The sequence below is a fragment of the Garra rufa genome, chromosome 15, assembly GCF_049309525.1.
Source record: "Garra rufa chromosome 15, GarRuf1.0, whole genome shotgun sequence".
Taxonomy (NCBI): domain Eukaryota; kingdom Metazoa; phylum Chordata; class Actinopteri; order Cypriniformes; family Cyprinidae; genus Garra; species Garra rufa.
Genome location: NC_133375.1, coordinates 20850991 through 20869227, shown reverse-complemented (window position 1 = coordinate 20869227; position 18237 = coordinate 20850991). Strand labels below are relative to the sequence as shown.

At 38.2% G+C, this 18237-nt stretch overlaps 2 protein-coding genes across 2 annotated transcripts in view; both read left to right on the top strand.

Annotated features, from left to right (window-relative positions):
* Positions 1-10719, top strand: part of grid2 (glutamate receptor, ionotropic, delta 2) — a 640517-nt gene extending 629798 nt beyond the window's left edge. The window contains exon 16 of the mRNA XM_073819480.1: positions 8357-10719. Within this exon, the coding sequence (XP_073675581.1) occupies positions 8357-8785 (429 nt within the window). The 3' untranslated portion in view covers positions 8786-10719. The remainder of the gene's footprint in view (positions 1-8356) is intronic.
* Positions 10720-15436: 4717 nt separating this feature from the next.
* On the top strand, positions 15437-16330 carry atoh1a (atonal bHLH transcription factor 1a). Its single transcript, XM_073819826.1, has one exon. It carries the CDS (start codon positions 15437-15439, stop codon positions 16328-16330), a length of 894 nt encoding a protein of 297 aa, XP_073675927.1.
* The last annotated feature ends 1907 nt before the right edge of the window (positions 16331-18237 follow it).

Below are 18237 nucleotides of genomic sequence, written 5' to 3'. Positions count from 1 at the left end.
TGAGTTGCAAAGTCGCTCAGGTACTGTAACCAATTTAACAGACACAATTTAATACGTTTTTTCGCTTTTAACTGTAAAAAGTGGTTAAGCTGAAATCTCTGCTGGTCATATACCATCATACAGTACCACCCAGCCTTGGGAGGATATTACTAACATCAACAAAAAAAGACAAGAGTTTAAAATGAGAAATAGCCGGCATTGCAAACAGCAGACAAAGCACTTTTTCAACAAATTAATTTTTCTGATAGTGCTCTTAAACGAACCTCTCCAAAAAGAACACAATGTTGTTCAATTGCCTGCCAAGTACATTAAGTGTAATAGAGCTCTGCTGAGAAAAAAATAAATAAATAAACAGGTGCTAGGAAATATATGTGCTGATAAAAGCTGCATATATCTGGATAATTACTTTAAGACAAGGCTCTAATTTTTCTTTAATACCCCATCCTTCATTTTGTGAAGATCAGTTTCGATGAATGTGTTTGCACATATTGTTTTTCTTGTTCTTCCAACTGTTTGCATATGGTTCTTTGGCATCCAGTTAACGATAATTAACAAATGAGCCCACACTCAGTTAAACGCTTGCATTTCACATGTGACAACACTTCGTAACAGTGACAGCACATTCATATGGCTGCGAATGAACCTTTGTGATGTTGCTCTTGACGCATTTCTTTGATTTTGATGAGTTTCTAGCTCCTTGTTATCTTCTGCAGCTGTCATATTGTGGGTGTTTCCTTTCCTGATATCACATCCCCATCTCCCTCATTACTCTGATTGAGTCCCATCACCCACCCCTCCCCAACATACACACCTGACCTCTTCTCACACCCCTCTGGTCCGTGTCATCAGACTCTCCACATGCCAAAAAACATAGCATTTCATCTCCAGCGTTCCACCTGAAAAACAATCTCCGTAGTGCTTTTGATCAGTGGTCAGGGGCTTTTTCTTGTCTTCCGTCCTCCCACCATGAAGCAGCTTTTATCTGTCAGGGGCAGCAGCAGGCCGCTCATGACCCCACAGAGAGAGTGCCTCTCCTTCATCCCTGTTCCTCTGAAGGCCGTCGTCCACTCCGCTGGTCATCCGACATTAGCGATTTTCCAGAAATGGCAGATGAGCGTTTTTAAACTGTTGGTTTAACAGGATTCAATATATTGTTAGTTTTTATTACGGCATGCCACATATAGCAGATTTAAGTCTTATAAGGCTTTGATTGACTCACATATGAACAAGGTCCAAATGAACACTGAATTATAATGGCTGGAACTTTATAGAGAACTGTGACATTACATGGTTTAAAGCAAATTGTAATAATGATAGTCTACTTTTTTGTATGTGAAGGATTTGCTATCAGGGCTTTATCTAAGATATCTTACTTTTTACTTTTAAGATACTTTTATTTAACGCTGTTAAATAATACACTACCATTCAAATTTTTGTGGTCTGTAAGATTGTTTAATGTTTCCGAAATACGTCTCTTATATTCACAATGGCTGCATTTATTTAAACAAAAATATAGTAAAACAGTAATATTGTGAAATATTGTTAATTTAAAATAACTGTTTTCTATTTGAACATTAAAAAATGTAATTTATTCCTGTGATGACAAAGCTTAATATCCTGCAGCCATTACTGTAGTCTTCAGGAAGTATATAATTATTGTCAACGTTCCAAAAAAAAACTTGCTGCTTAATATTTTTGTGAAAACCATACTTTTTCAGGGTTCATTGATGAATAGAAAGCTCAAAAGCATTCATTAAATAAAATAAAAACCAATAGAAAATAAATAGAAATATTTTGTAACATTAAAAATATCTTGATTGTCACTTCTGGTGAGTTATAGATGCCTGTTTCCACCACTGAATTAAAAAAAAAAAAAGTATTGCTTTTTATCTTGCAATTCTGACTTTTTTCCTCAGAATTCCATGATACAAACGCACAATTTTGATTTTTTTTGTTTCAGAATTCTATGATACAAATTCAGAATTCTGACTTTTTCCTAAGAATTCCATGATACAAACTTGCATTTCTGACTTTAGCTCAGAATTCAAAATAAAAATTGCAATTCTGGCTTTTTTTCTCAGAATTCCTTGATACAAACTTGCAATTCTATTTTCTCTATTTTTATAGAATTCTGTGATACAAACTCACAATACTGACTTTTTTCTCAGAATTCTGTGATACAAACTTGCAATGTGCCTTCTTTTCTCAGAATTCCATGATACAGACGTACAAATCTGACTTTTTTTCTCAGAATTCTGATGCAAACTCAGAATTCTTACTTTTTTTACTCAGTATTCCGTGACACAAACTCACAATTCTGACTCTTTTTTTTTTTTGCAGAATTCCATGATACAAACTCACAAATCTCACTTTTTTTTCTCAGAATTCCATGATACAAACTCGCAATTCTGACTTTTTTCTCAGAATTCTGATAAAAACTTACAAATCTCACCTTTTTTTTGCAGAATTCCATGATACAAACTCACAAATCTCACTTTCTTTTTCAGAATTCCATGATACAAACTCACAATTCTAACTTTTTTTTTTCAGAATTCTGATGCAAACTTACAAATATCACCTTTTTTTGCAGAATTCCATGATACAAACTCACAAATATCACTTTCTTTCTCAGAATTCTGATGCAAACTCAGAATTCTTACTTTTTTTACTCAGTATTCCATGACACAAACTCACAATTCTGACTTTTTTTTTCAGAATTCTACGATACAAACTCACAAATCTCACTTTTTTGGCAGAATTCCATGATACAATCTCACAAATCTCACCTTTTACTCAGAATTCCATGATACAAACTCGCAATTCTGACTTTTTTCTCAGAATTCCATGATACAAACTTGCAATTCTGACTTTTTTCTCGGAATTGCAATCACATTTATTTATTTATTCATTTATTTTATTCAGTGGCGGAAACAGGCTTCCATAGTTTAATGCATCTTAGCTGATTAAATTTATTAATTTCTTTCAAAAATCTTATCGACCTCAAACTTCGGAATGGTAATTTGCAGCATCATACAAAAAAAAAAATATTACATTAATTTTATATGATGCTGTATAATGTCATAGGACAAAAATATATTATTAATAAAAATAATGCAAAATAGTAACTTATATCATTAACATTTATAGCCTTTAAATTCACCTGCCATTGGCCCTTGTTCCAGAATGTTACCATTGGACCTTGTTCTGTATATACTGTAAGCATGTTTAGTCACTAATTATAGCTAACATAGTGGTGTAGTTGAAGATATAACACTGAGCACAGAGATGATTTTCCCTGAGGATTTTTTTAAGTAGGGTGGAGCACTTTGGCTTTGGTCACACTTGAACCCGCTCCTTTCTGCCCCAGTGGTTGGATCATGCTGAGTCGGGCTCATTCCTCGGAGCGCTCTTCCAGACGGTTCCATCAGAGTAGAAGCTTGGCAGAGCTTTGCACAAATATTCACACTGACATGCTGATAAGCACGCATTTTAACACGCACGGTTCAGCGAGCCACAAGTGTTAATGCCAAAAGCGACCAAGACAAGACAAACACTAAAAATTAGCACATATCACACTCACACAGATGTTTTCGATCCTACAATTAAAGCTCTTTAGTTTGTAGCGGGGTTTTATTCACATTCCTTTACTGCAAAAAAAAAATATATTTTTTTTTTTAACTTTTTTTCCAGTAGAATTATATATGATGTACGCTGGTTTAAAAGATTGTCGTTTAAAGAATATTTGGATAATTTTACTGGAAAACAAAGCAAAAAATACTGATGAAGAAATCATTTTTGCAGTATTTGTTGTCATTTTGTCTTTCCTAATTGTCATTCTGGCACATCCTTAAAATCCATTCTTTCATCTTTAGCATGATGCAACTTTCTGTTTGATGTGTCCTCGTGTCTTGGTACATCCTTAATTCTTCCTGACTGCTTCCTCTTTTCTTTGTAATATTTCTTGACACCTGGCTAACACTGAGTTCATTGCGCATCAGAACAATAGAATGACTTTGTGCTTGTGTCTTTGTGTCTGACACATGCATACACACACCAACACACACGTTGCATATGCCATGGTGTTAGTTTGTCCCTGTTTCCTCTCTGTTTCTCTGTGATCTCGCTGTCACGGCTCCTTCTGTGGTGTCGCAATCGATCTGAAATAATTTGATACGACAAGTCGTCAAAATGACTTCAAACTCATAGTGATGAATTACGCTTTGCCACCCAAGTCTTCCAATCCGGAGCGGACGAGCAGGCGGTCCAGAGAACCGGAGGTTTAGCTGTGTGAATAAGCCATTTCACATGCCAAGCTTTGTGTCCTAATCATTCCTGAAAAACTAAATGATGAAAAGTTCTTCACCTCAGATGTCTGCTGTGTCATTGATATTGTGGCTGTCTGGAGTCCTGCGGTGCCTCTAAGTTTCTAGGCCACAGTATGAGGTCTGCATTCAAATACCCGTCTGTTTTTCAATCTGAGAAGCAAGAAAAAAGGAAAAAATAGATGTTGCCTTTTAATCCTGTACAAAAGAGAAAATGCATTGAAATTATATTCACAGTGGCTTTAATAATAAGTATTTGAAAGTCAGACCTCACATGGCCGCGTGACAAACCGAGGCCGCCGAACGCCAAACAGCATTCTGTGTCAGTCATTACTCTGAAAATGTTTGATTATTTTTCAGAAAAGACCGAAAAAATCATGTTATTCTCCTGTCAAAGCCTGAAACAACTTTTATTTTGTTGATTTTGTTTTATAGATAAGTACTCTGTGTTGAGGGGTTAAAGCGGGCGTGGGAGAGAAATGCAAAATGCCATTTTTACCATCTCACACTTCCAGGTATCTGGCTCCTTGGACATAAAAAAAGAAAAAAAAACAACGTCTGTGTGCTGACTGTTTGTTTGTTGTCTTTTTCTACTCATTCCCCCACCTCTCTGAAAACAACCTCTTCCCCGTCCTCTCATCTGCCTGCCTCATCTGTTCGGTCATACTTTTTGTCCTTTCATACGTGCTCGCACGCGCTCGCACACAGACGCAAGCAGACGGACCGTCTGTGAGGCAAGACGAGCCTTGTCATGAGCCGCAGACTGACATCATGCTCACGCTCAGGCCTTCCTCCAATCACCTGTCACCTGCATGCTGCGCCACACCCCTCGACTCCAAGCTGAGGCACACGTTCGCCATCCCGTCGCGAACTGTCTTCTGCCAGCACTGAGCTACACTCTTTCCACACTTCTCCAAGCCTCGAGCCCACGTAGGTTATGAAATCACCCTCGCCACCAAATGCGCTACAATACGTTTTGTACAAACTTAGGCGATCGCACGTTTGCTGCTGAGTGAGAATCCAACAAGGTGCGACAAGGAAGGTCATCACCATTTATTTCCAAAAATCTTGAGATTTACAATAATACAGGCTGTTTTTTTAATACCAATCTTCATTTTTGATCTGAAGCCCACAGAGATTACTGCCAAACTGCATAGGGACTAGATCAAATTGGCTAAAAGAATACAGAAATGACAGCGCAAACAGTTATTTAAGCTGTATAGCTTTGGAGTGGAGAAGCCCATATGCAAGCTGGCGTTTGCAGAACTTGTTCAATATTTAGATTGGTGCTATATAGCCAGACTAAGTGCCTAATTTAGTATTCAATCCCACAATCCCAATACAGTCAGGTAGGATGTTGTTTAAAGCAGTGGTTCTCAATCAGTAGGGCCACTAGGGGGCCTCAGCAAACTTCAAATGAAGCACATTGTAAGATACATTATTAAAATGTTGAGATTTATAATCAGATCTTGTAACTATCAATGCGTTAACTTCCAATAGTGCAGAACAATCTGTGTATTTGAATATATAAATGTACTTTAAAGACACATGTGACCCTGGACCATCGTACCAGCCATAGGAGACATAGCAATAGACAACAATGCATTGTATTTGTTATAATTATCAGTTTTTCTTTTATGCCAAAAATCATTAGGATATAAAGTAAATATAAAGTTCCTTGAAGATTTTTTGTACATTTTCTACTATAAATATATCAAAACTTAATTTTTGATTAGTAATATGCATAGCTAAGAACTTTATTTGGACAACTTAAAAAGCGATTTTCTCAATTTTCTCTCTTTTTTTTTTTTTTTTTTGCACCCTCAGATTCCAGATTTTCAAAAAGTTGTATCTCAGCCAAATATTGTCTTATCCTAACAAAACATACATCAATAGAAAGCTTATTCTATGTAAATTAAATGTTAAATGTATTTCCTACCATAAATACATCAAAACTTAATCTTTGATTAGTAATATGCATTGCTGAGAACTTCATTTAGACAACTTCTTAATATTTAGATTTTTTTTTGCACCCTCAGATTCCATATTTTCAAATAGTTGTATCTCAGCCAAATATTGTCTTATCCTAACAAACCATACATCAATAGAATGTCTATTCAATGTTAATTAAATGTAATTTGTAAAATTTTCTAGCGTAAATATATCAAAACATAATTTTCCGTTTTTTTTTTTTTTTTATGCATTGCTAAGAAAATGTAAATATAAAAAAAATACCCTTATGACTGGTTTTGTGGTCCAGGGTCACAAATATAAAGACATTTTTCTGCATACAAAGATGTATAAAGAGAAAGTCCACAGTAACACTTAATAAGTCCTTATCATTAATAACTAATGTATTGACAGACCTAGTTTCTGTTAATAAAAAGTTTGAAAACAAGCAAATTTGTTATCATTTCATAGTATTTATTCCAATAAGTCAAACTAGAGCAAATTTTTCTTTTTAAAACATCATGTAAACACTTTAAGCTGACTGAAATCATACCACTCAGTCTTTTGTCAAGTCAGACGAATAGATCTCAAAAATGTGATTGTAGTTTTAAACAACAATTGGCTTTTGCATTGTGCATGCTTCAGAAGACAAAGATGATACGTGTGTACTTAATCCTTCAGATATTCGATTACACGCTGTGACGTATATAGTTGGACAGATGCCGAAAGTAGCTCCATTATAACTGCGCTGAAAAGTGAAAACCACTGGTTTAAAGATTTCACACAATCTTACACCGTGTCTGCACCGGACACGAGCGGGCACAACGCAATGCGTCAAAAGACAATCAAACCAATTATATGCAGTGACGCTGTCCACACTGAATGCGACAAATCCCCAACAGTAAACTGTTGCCTTATTCTATTTATGACGTACTGACACAAAGTTCAGATAATTTATGACATTTGCATTGTCGCAGTTCAGTGTAAACAGCCTTTAGATGTTGTGTCCTCTCGTGTCCAGGTGTGTTTAGAGTCACAAAAATACACAAGTGGTAAAAACCTGCAAAACACAACAAAGTATTCTAAATAAGCACAAGGTCCCTCACTTGTTCAAGGAAACACCACAAATGTGTCCTGCCATGTAACAGCCTTCCCACAATCCTTCCTGTCACTCCTACACCCATTTTATACTGCCTTCCTCCACTGTGGTGGTAGGACAGGTACCTATGAGCTGCCCCCCCCGGACCTCCCGCCCCCTTCGGCCCCGACCAGGTTTCCCTTCCGCCCCTTTTTACTCAGGGCCACGCTGCCTGCCGCCGGTGGCTGCGATCAACAAAGTGCTTTACGCTGGTCCAAACCAGAGGCCATTTTATCTCACTACAGCCACAATGTCAGCCCACGTCACCCCGTGAGTTTGTTTTAAGCAATCCATATTTTACTGGTTATGCTAGTTCAACATATTTTAGAGCAGATAAGCTAGAGTTCGTGGTTTCAGATGGCTTGAAAGTGGAAAGGTTTTGTAGACTGTACATATCCAAAGATCCATGTGTCACGCATTAATGTTGTTGGTTATTCTCAATAAGTCCAAGGACAGTGCTAGTTAAGACTGATGTGTTTTCATTACCGCAGCTCAGTATGTTTCCCTTTTTGTACCTTCCCCCCTTCTTTCTCTGTCTTGCTAATCATGCAAATACTAAAACCTCATTGGGCCTGCTGATTCTCCATTAATCCCCAACCTCAACCTTCTTCCAAATGTTCTTGATGTTTCCATCCATTTCGAACACTTCCTTCCCATCTCACTCGCTCACCACCTTCTTCCTTTTCTCACCTGCCTGCGTTTCCCCTTCCTCCTCCACCACCGCCCATCCGTTTCCCTATTAACCACTTCACGCTGTCCCGCTTCACTAACCCATCCCGCTGTATCTGCTCTTACGAATACACACCCCTTCTCTTCACTTTACACCTCTTTTCTCTTCTGATCCTGTAACAACCTTCGCTCCTCCTCCTGTTCTTCTCTCCTTCCTTATTTTCTTCCCGCACCCCTCCCCACTCCACTTTCCTCGTCCCGTTCTCCCCTCTTCTAGGACGATAAGGAGATTGACCTGGAGCACCTTCATCACCGGGTTAACAGCTTGTGCACAGAGGACGAGAGCCCCCACAAACAGTTCTCCACCTCCTCCATCGACCTGACGCCCCTGGACATGGACTCCCTCCCAGCCGCCCGGCAGGCCCTGGAGCAGATCAGCGACTTCCGCAACACGCACATCACCACCACCACCTTCATCCCCGAGCAGATCCAGACTCTCAGCCGCAGCCTGTCGGCCAAAGCGGCGGCCGGCTTCGCTTTCGGGGCCGTGCAGGACCACCGGACTGGGGGGCCCTTCCGGCAGCGGGCCCCCAACGGCGGCTTCTTTCGCAGCCCCGTCAAGACAATGTCCAGCATCCCGTATCAGCCCACCCCGGCCCCCAACTTCAGCTACGGCAACGACCCGGACAGGGGCACCTCCATATAGACCACAGGGGTTCCTGGGCCTGCGAGTTGGAAACAAAAAAAGAGATATGTGTAAATACAAATGTTCCTTTTCGGTTGTCGTTTTCTCTTGGCTTTTGCTCTTCGCGATGGAGCTTGTTCGTCCCAACCGAACTCGCCGACAGGACGAGGGTGGAATAAAATGATCATTATTGTCATTGTGGTTTGTCGGGAGATTTTCTCTGTGAACTAAATGAATTTGCCTTTTGTTTGCCACATTCTATTTCGTGGAAAGAAAAAAAACTGTTGCAATGATAGTATGTTTACTTTTTTGGAAATGTTTTTTTTTTTTTGGGGGGGGGGGGGGGGTGGCGGACAAAACAAAAACAAAAAAGACTCTGCCAAGTGTTTCCCAGATCTGCAATAACTCAGTTTGGAAGAATCTTGTCAACTCATCAACTGAATTTTGCTTTATCTCAGCGCTCAGTTAACATTCAGTACTCCTTCTAGCTGACGCATTCAGCATAGCGCTGCTAAACTGAAGCTTCACAGCGAGTGACTGTGTTTCTAAAGACCTCTCATCCTCTCTGCCATCTCCCTGAAGTCGAGATCTACTTTAAATCTTTAAACGGACACTCTGTGGAAAAGACTCGAACGAACTTTAAAGTAAAATAAACAAACAAAAAAAATGAAGTTATTATACTGTGGGGGGATGAAACAAATGCTACTAAATGTCTCTTACTGACTTTAAGTATAACAAATCTTTAATGCGTGGAATGTGTCTGGTCAGAGAGTTTTGACAACAAAAAAATTTTCAGAGCTGTCTGTAGTTTTAGTTTTCATTCTTTTTTTAATGATTAGTTTTGAAATTGCTTCAGTGCCATCATCTTACAGTGATTTGCACCATTAAACCGTCAAGAGTTTGTATTCACTTCTGTAGCCATACTCCAGGATTCGACAAAAACATTCTGTAGAATAGTTTCATTGTATATGCCACAATCTCGCGGCTGTGCGTCATAGTTTTTGGAAATCAAAGAGTGAGAGGGTTTTTAAACAAATTCTTAACACGAGCCTTAGAAGACAGGGCTTTTTTTACTTTTCAAGTGTCGTCCTCAACCTGAAAATGCTGATACGGCGGCGACTTTTGAGGGGTTATTTGAAATATCTTTCTATTTAATTTCGTAAATGTTAAGGGGTACTATTTATCTAACGTTTTTTTTTTTTTTAAGTGCTAATTGTTTAAACAAGGCCATCGAGGTGTGGTGGGAGTTTTTAAAAAAAAATACACATTTTGAGGACAGAAAACAAACCAATCCTTTTCACTAACATAAACTGTATTAATATTTACTACTAATGTTAGTCGTTTAGAATGAGCTTTCAGTTTGTTATCCTCTGACTAATTCGCAAATGTTGTGTGTAGAGAACAGCAACAGTGTTTTGACGCAAGCATTCTAGGTGTACTTTTCTTAAGATATGATTACTGAAAGACTATAGGAGCAATTTTATTTAGTATCAGTTTAAAGATTTTTATTTAGAGTAAACGAAGAGACATTAAAGTGTATATTTTACATGCAGATAATTTTTTGTTGAATTTAAAGAAGATATAGAGTATAATATCTGAGTCTGTAAAGCTCAGTTAGCCACTATCACATTACAAGAAGTTCTCCACGGTTTCTGACGGTAAGGCATTCTCATTCGACGTCATTTCATTTTAATTTCCAAATCTGTCAAAAAGGAGGCAAGGTTTTTTTTCCGTAAAAGAAGCATGCAAAACCTGCTATGCCTGTAACATTTTTAATTTCATACATAGAATTGTACAGGATGACATCATTTTCAACTGATTATAATGTACAGTATTTAATATAGGCCTATTTTGTTGTATGTGTTGCATATTATTCAAATGGAACAAACTGAGGCCTCTGTTACAAGTGGCAAAGCTTTCTGTGTATAATTTGTCTAATAAACATGTTTTCTACAGTGGTTTTTGCTGTGTTGTCTGTATCATCAAAACTGGCATACAGACATCCCGAACAGTACAGTTGGACATGTGACGAGTAACACTATTTTATTTTGTCCCCTCCAGCTCAGGATGAGCATAATGAAGTGAAGTGCTTTGAACACAATGAAGGTTGTGGTCAAAGGTTAGCCACTGTTGGCTTTTGACTTTGTGAACCAGATTCATGCACTACAGGTCAAAGTGAAAGGCACCACGGCGTTTCAAGTCATGCTCTAGTGATTGGAGAGTTTGTCGCCACAAGTCTAACCCTGAACCTGTCATGTTCCAGGCCAAGTTCTTGTACGTGAGTCTGTTCATGCTATGAACTGTATGTAATGTTTAGACATGGGTTGTAATACTTTTTACCAAACCCTGATGCACCATTTTTTTTAATCTTAAAGGGATAGTTTACCCAAAAATGAAAATTTGATGTTTATCTGCTTACCCCCAGAGCATCGAAGATGTAGGTGACATTGTTTCTTTAGTAGAACACAAACAAAGATTTTTAACTCAAATTGTTGCAGTCTGTCAATGGGCTCGACGGCTTTGAGAGTAAAAAAAAAAAAACACATAGACAAAACCAAATTAAATCCTGCGGCTCGTGACAATACATTGAGGTCTTAAGACACCAAACAATCGGCTGTGCATAAAAACTGAACAGTATTTATATAATTTTTTATCTCCGATCCACTGCAATGTCCAACTTTCCTAAGCGCGTTCAGCTGGCGTGTGACGAAGAGCAAGCAACCATAACTTCAGTTGATCATGCTGAAAAGTTGGAAGTCTGTTAAAAGTCAACACTCCCTGATGAGTTCGCGCGAGCAAACATAATCTTTTAGTTTTTAATCGGTTGCAACAATCAGGATAAGCACAAGTAATTACCGTTTTGAGTAGCTGACGTATACACAATCTCTTTACACAATGAGTGACGTATATGCGTTGCATGCGTCTACTATGCCAGAGCACGTTGACGCGTCACTCGCTGGCTGTTGTGAAAGCGCTCAGGATAGTTGGACATTACAATGTGTCAGAGGTAAAAAAAAAATGATATAAATACTGTTCAGTTTCTTGCACAGACCGTTTGGTGTCCTAAGACCTCAATGTATCGTCACGACCACAGGGTTTAATTTGATTTTGTCTGTGTAATTGTTTTTTTATTTATTTATTTATTTTTATTTTTTTTTTTTTTTTGACTCTCAAAGTCGTGGAGCCCATTGACTGCCATTATATAACTGACAGACTGCAACGATTCAATCTTTGTTTTTGTTCTGCTGAAGAAATCTTAAATGCCCTGGGGGGTAAGCAGAATTAATAATACATAAAAAAAATAAAATAAAAATTCTGTCATTAATTACTCACCCTCATGTAGTTCCAAACCCTTAAACCTTAGTTCATCTTCAGAACACAAATTAAGATATTTTTGATTAAATCCGAGAGCTTTCTGACCCTGCATAGACAGCAATGTGACTAAAATGTCCCAGAAATGTCGTCATGATATTGTTAGTCCATGTGACATCAGTCATTCAACCATAATTTAATTATCAGTGTAATTCTACACTGTAAAAAATTTTCACCAGTTTCAACTTAAAAACTTAAGTTTAGCAGCTGCCTTAAAATGTTAAGTTAAATCAACCTAAGTCATTTCAACTCACAAGTTAAATCAACTCATTTTTATTGTAATAAGTTCAAATGATTTAACCTAAAAAATTTAAGGCAGCTGCTGAACTAAATCTGGTGAAAACTTTTTACAGTGTAGCAGAATATTTTTTGTCCACAAAGAAAACTAAAATAACGACTTTATTCAACAATTTATCTCCTCTGAGTCACCGTCCGCCGCCAGAGCGCGCATGCGTGTGCATTCCTTTGCTTGTAAACAAGTGGCGGTATTAGGAATGACGGCAGACGGTGATGCGGAGGAAAAGAATTGTTGAATACAGGCGTTATTTTCGTTTTCTTTGCACAGAAGAAATATTCTTGTAGCTTCATAAAATTACTACCTTTCTGGGCCTGGGAAAATTTCAGGTACAGTCCTGTCTACGATGGGTCAGAAAGCTCTCGGATTATCAAAAATATCTTAATTTGCATTCCCAAGATGAACGAAGGTCTTACGGGTTGGGAACGACATGAGGGTGAGTAATTACTGACAGAATTTTATTTTTTGTGTGAACTATTCTTTTAAACGATAAAAGCCCACACTTACAGCATATATACCACCAGGAAGGCTGACATGCGGACATTTGCGATCTGTAGCTCATGTTTAAGAAATAATGTACCATTCCATGTAAAAGGGCAGACCTTGTAGATAACTTGTAAATCAAATTGGATAAACTTAAGACTTTCTATTCAACTAAAGATTGTGAATTGTTATTGCATGACGAGCTGTTTGTATTTTGATACCTGAGGCTTAAATTCTCTGAAAAAATAAGCACTTGATCTACAGTAAGTGCATTATAAGTCCACTAGATGTCGCCTTTGTGTTTTTTTCAGTCTCCCACACTTCTTGTAAAGAGATGCATACTAAAGTATGCACCTGTTCTGATATTTAGAAAATCAGAGGTCTTCTTTATTTCAGGTTTCATGTATTATGAAAAAACATTACATCAAATTAAGCATTTGTAAATAGACAGTCTCACTTTAAAATGTCACACTGGATAATGAAAAGCCTTGATTTAAATTGAAATTATTAAATTTAATATAAAATATTACTTTATATCGATGTAACTATTTGTTACATGGATTTTAAAAAATATATATATTTTTATTATATATTTAAACACTTAATAGAGTAGCTGTGATAGCTAAATGTTTACTACTATTAATATTAACATTATTACTATTAATAACAATATTAATAAGTGTGTTGGATGAACCCTGTGATGTGTTTTGTCGGCTTTTATCAAGCACGCGATATCTCTGGGTTTCCCGGGAGACAGGAATGAAGAAAGTAGCACGCAGACTCGATCGCGGTGGAAGCCCCCATCGAGACACATTTTGTGCCCTTTTTCCAAAGAGTTCTTCAGGCGTGTCGAATGGAACATTGAGTCTCTATTGTCCCTGGGACACTTTAATAATCGACGGCAGCAATCCCAACCTGTTGTTTGCTTTAGGACCTATTCCAAGACACACAAGCCGCCTGGATGAGGCTCCAGTTGGGGTGAGCTCAGGCGCCAGTCCGCAAGCCTCTGCGCTCTATGAATTCATGAATAAATGTAAAAAGATTCATGTGAAGTTTTTAATGCCAGAAAACAGGAATTAAGGTCCTGTGCATCACTGACTTACATTAAATAATATTCGTTTCAGTGACTAACCAGGGAACGCAGCTGTAGCCCTTGTCAAAAAAGTTTGCGTGATAATGCACAATTTGTTGTCCACGTTATAACTGTTTAACTCCTAATATTAATGCCTTTTCTTAGTTTCACTGTATTTTATATGCCTCACTAGTTAATTCCGTTCATTTATTGTTTATTTATATAGTTTTTTTTTTTTTATTATTATTAATCAATTTTCATTATTATCTGCTTTTTGCACTTGCTCTCTTTCTAAAGCTCGTGACAGCAAGGGACTGTCGCGCCTCCAGATCAAGTTTCTGATCTTTGGGAAGCTCTTTTGCTGAAAGGGCGTTCCTTAAATCGGATCAAAAGGTTTTGAACTTGTTCAAAAAGAAAATGAAACTCAATCTGGTATTAACGCTCATTTTTGAACATGTTTAACTGCACCAATAAAAGAACGAATTATTGATATTTAATGGTTATGTTGCGCAACTGAGATTTTTTTTTTTCGATAGAGAAGTAGGCCTATACTTATTTATAAATGTATTTATTTCTTATATTAGACTTTATATACGATTATAAGTAAGATTATATTATAAAAGTAGCCTACGATTATGCAAACAAAGAAATAAATGGCAAATGTCTAAATTAATGAAGCGTGTTTGTAAATAACTTAGCCTATTAAATTTCGTTGACAAAAAGTAAGAAATATAGCTTGTTTTATTTTTCTTTTATTTAATGCGACTGAAGACACAAGTGCCTAATCTGTCAAAGCAAAGTAGCTAATTGTTTTCTTTCTTTCTCCTTTAGAGCTAGAACAAAAGGACACTTGAAGAAAATGAGGCTAAATTCAGTTAAATATGTTCAGGAGTATTTAATGGACAAAAGCGAGTTCAAACGGTGTTCTCAAATAAACAGTTCTGATAACCCCTTTCACTTCATTTGAGACTGTCGAGACATTTTTTTTTCTTCCTGTTGCACTTTATAGACTAGATCTAATTTCCTAAACATAGCGTGTGAGGAGGCTCGCCACATAACTTTATTCAGTATCAAAGTTTCTGAGTACGTCCTGTGGGACGACCCATTGTGATAATAATTCTCTGGTTAAACAGGTTTGAAGCGCGACATTACCAAAAAAAGAAAGAAAAAAAGTTTGGGCATAATAACCTCTCTCGGGTTTACTACGACTTCTCATTGGTCGCCTACACGCGCCTGCCCCGCGTGCTCTTATTGGTCAAAGCGCCACGCGACCAGCTTGAGAAGGGGGGCTCCCCGGCGCGTGCCGCTTTTAAAACCGACGAGTCGCCCTGAGACATCAGTAAAGAAATCCCCTTCACCACAGGTGTAAGAAGACAAATCCTCCACGGCAAAAATCCCTTTCCCAAATCCACAGCCACCCACTTTCCTCCAAAAAGCACAAAACACCAAAATGGATGGCATGAACGTGGACGGCGTAAGCACGGATACGAGGGAGGTGGTTGAACTCGATGTCCAGCATCCGAGCTTGGGGCGGGGGGAGCAGCGCGAGTACCCACCAGCTTTGGCACTCATGGCCAGCAGTGACCCACGCGCCTGGCTGGCTCCCGTGCAGGCTGGCACCTGCGCGGCACACGCCGAATACCTGCTGCACTCGCCCGGCTCGAGTGCGGAAGGCGTGTCCTCTGCCTCCAACTTCAGGAAGAGCAGCAAGAGTCCTGTCAAAGTACGCGAGCTCTGCCGGCTCAAAGGAGCTGTGGGTGCAGATGAGGGCAGACAGCGTGCCCCGTCCAGCAAAGCGACCAACGTCGTGCAGAAACAGAGGCGAATGGCTGCTAACGCCCGGGAGAGACGAAGGATGCACGGACTGAACCACGCGTTTGACGAGCTGCGCAGTGTCATCCCAGCCTTAGACAACGACAAGAAGCTCTCCAAGTACGAAACCCTACAGATGGCCCAGATCTACATCAACGCCCTGTCCGACTTGCTTCAGGGCCCCGGTGCTAAAGCCGACCCGCCAAACTGTGACTTGCTGCCTGCCAACGTGTTCGAGGAGGAGCGCTCTCCCAGAGGATCGCCGAGCGTCTGTCGGAGAGGCTCGGGCGCGGGTTACCCGTACCAGTACGAGGACGGGACGTTCGCATCTTTCATGGAGCAAGACCTCCAGTCGCCCTCGGGAACGAGCAAGTCCGGTTCGGAGGCCAGCAAGGACTCGCCTCGGTCGAACCGGAGCGACGGAGAGTTTTCTCCTCACTCGCACTTCAGTGACTCAGACGAAACACACTTGGAGATGCAGAGCGAAGACGAGCTATCGGAACTGAAACTGCCCAAGCACCGCGCTTTTTAGACAACACACCAACTGCACTGTCCATCAATCGTGTCAATCGCATATTTGGGCTTTGTAATGGGTGGCTTTATTTATCCATTTGTTGTATGATATTTTGACAATGATGTTGTTGTGTCTGACGCCAATAGATTTAGTTGCCTTCTCGTGACATTGACCAGACCCCTACGCCATGTGAACTGCCGCGTGCAGCAGTGCCATGGGCTCGAATGTCATGCATAAAAACTGTCTTCCGTGAACTGTTCTGACACCGTTCATTCAGACGTGATTGTCATGGGCCTATTTTCATAGATACGATTGATTTTGAACCCTGTAAGAATTTGCAACTTCTAAAGTTTACGTGCACTTTAAAAACGGGCCATAGGCTTGAGATACACTCTTTTGTCATGGAACAAGAAATTTTGTGTTTATGTAGAAGTAATGCCAATTTGATGAATATATTTAATATAGCCATTAGATTTTGTACGTCCGTTCATTTTTAATATTTGATTTCAATGCAAAGAAGTTGTGTTCTGCTTCTGTAGCTGAAGTAAGCTATTTATTTCCGTTTGCCTTGTCAATTTTTTTTTTGCGTTATTGAAAATGAGTTTTGCTACTCGTATGTTTTGTTTTATTGTAGAAATAAAAAAGAAAAATTAACATAATTATGTCTCTGTGTGGTTGTCGTTATCAGTTTTCCATTATGTTTTTTTTTTTATCTCAGAACTTTTTAGAATCTACATCTTATTTTTAAAATAAAGTTAATCCTAATATGTTAATTTTACAACAAATAGGCACCAACTTTATCAAATGTTTTTTAATTTGAATTCGGTTTAGCCCCTGACCACTGAGGTGTGGAAAACTTTATGGTTGAAGGCGATGTGACATGATCGATCAATTAATAATTCAAATGTTACTGTAATTAATAAAATGTTGTATTAAACTAGAGTGAACTTGCCAGTAATACATAAAACAAACGTTTATTTTAAGTGTGTACTTTCATGTTCATTGATTCTTTGTAGCGCGGTTCGCAAAAGAACGCTTCCAAAGCGATGCAAGAACCTTTTTTTGGTTCCCCAAAGAACCTTTCAGTAAACACTTCCATGGAAAAAACTTTTTTCTTAATGTGAAGAATATTTTTATAATTTAAAAAAATCACTGTAAACCTTTTTGTGGAATATAAGGCTCTATAAATGTATCATTCATGCACCACGAAAGCTAAAATAAAACATTTTTATACGTGAAACATCATTTAAAGAATATTTTCTTAAGCTAGTTATTTGGTTCTTTAGATAAAGTTTTTAATTTTACTTATAGGTTCTTCAGTGTTTTAGTTTCTGAGGTATTTTAAATGCAGCAATGTGTTTTTTTATATATATAGCCCTATTGGAAAATAATTTAAGATTATACGGCATTATAGGCTGCAAAACATTTGGCTATAATTAGACAATTTAACCTGTAAATGTTATTTAAGCCACACAAAAATCATAACCGTTAGAGCAGTGAACTATAAGAACTCAGTATACCGTGACACATTTAATTAAAAAACACTTGTCAATCACCTATTGTACAGTATAATGCCAGTTTAGCATCTTTTTTCCATTTTGATTGTTCATTTTGAGGATTTATGTTTTTCTGGGGTTTTAAAAACATTTTTCTCTTTCTTTTAAAGTTTTACTTACATAGCTGTCAATTAAAGTGTAATCGTCCTCTTTAAATTAATTACATTTGCTTGTATTTCAGTAAGTCTACAGCAAGCGCAACTATTATAATAGTTGGCGATTTCGTACAAATTGCGTGCGATTTGATTTGTATATACGAAAAATTTAGACGCAAGCATGAATAACCCAAATCTCTTCAGGCCCTTCATTTGTTTTGTTTTTAATTCTGTCACTCTAAATCTGCGAAAATTTGCGAAAATATTGTTTTCA

Excerpts from the sequence above, each read along its gene's own strand:
- atoh1a (XM_073819826.1), top strand. The coding sequence starts at position 15,437 with ATGGATGGCATGAACGTGGACGGCGTAAGCACGGATACGAGGGAGGTG.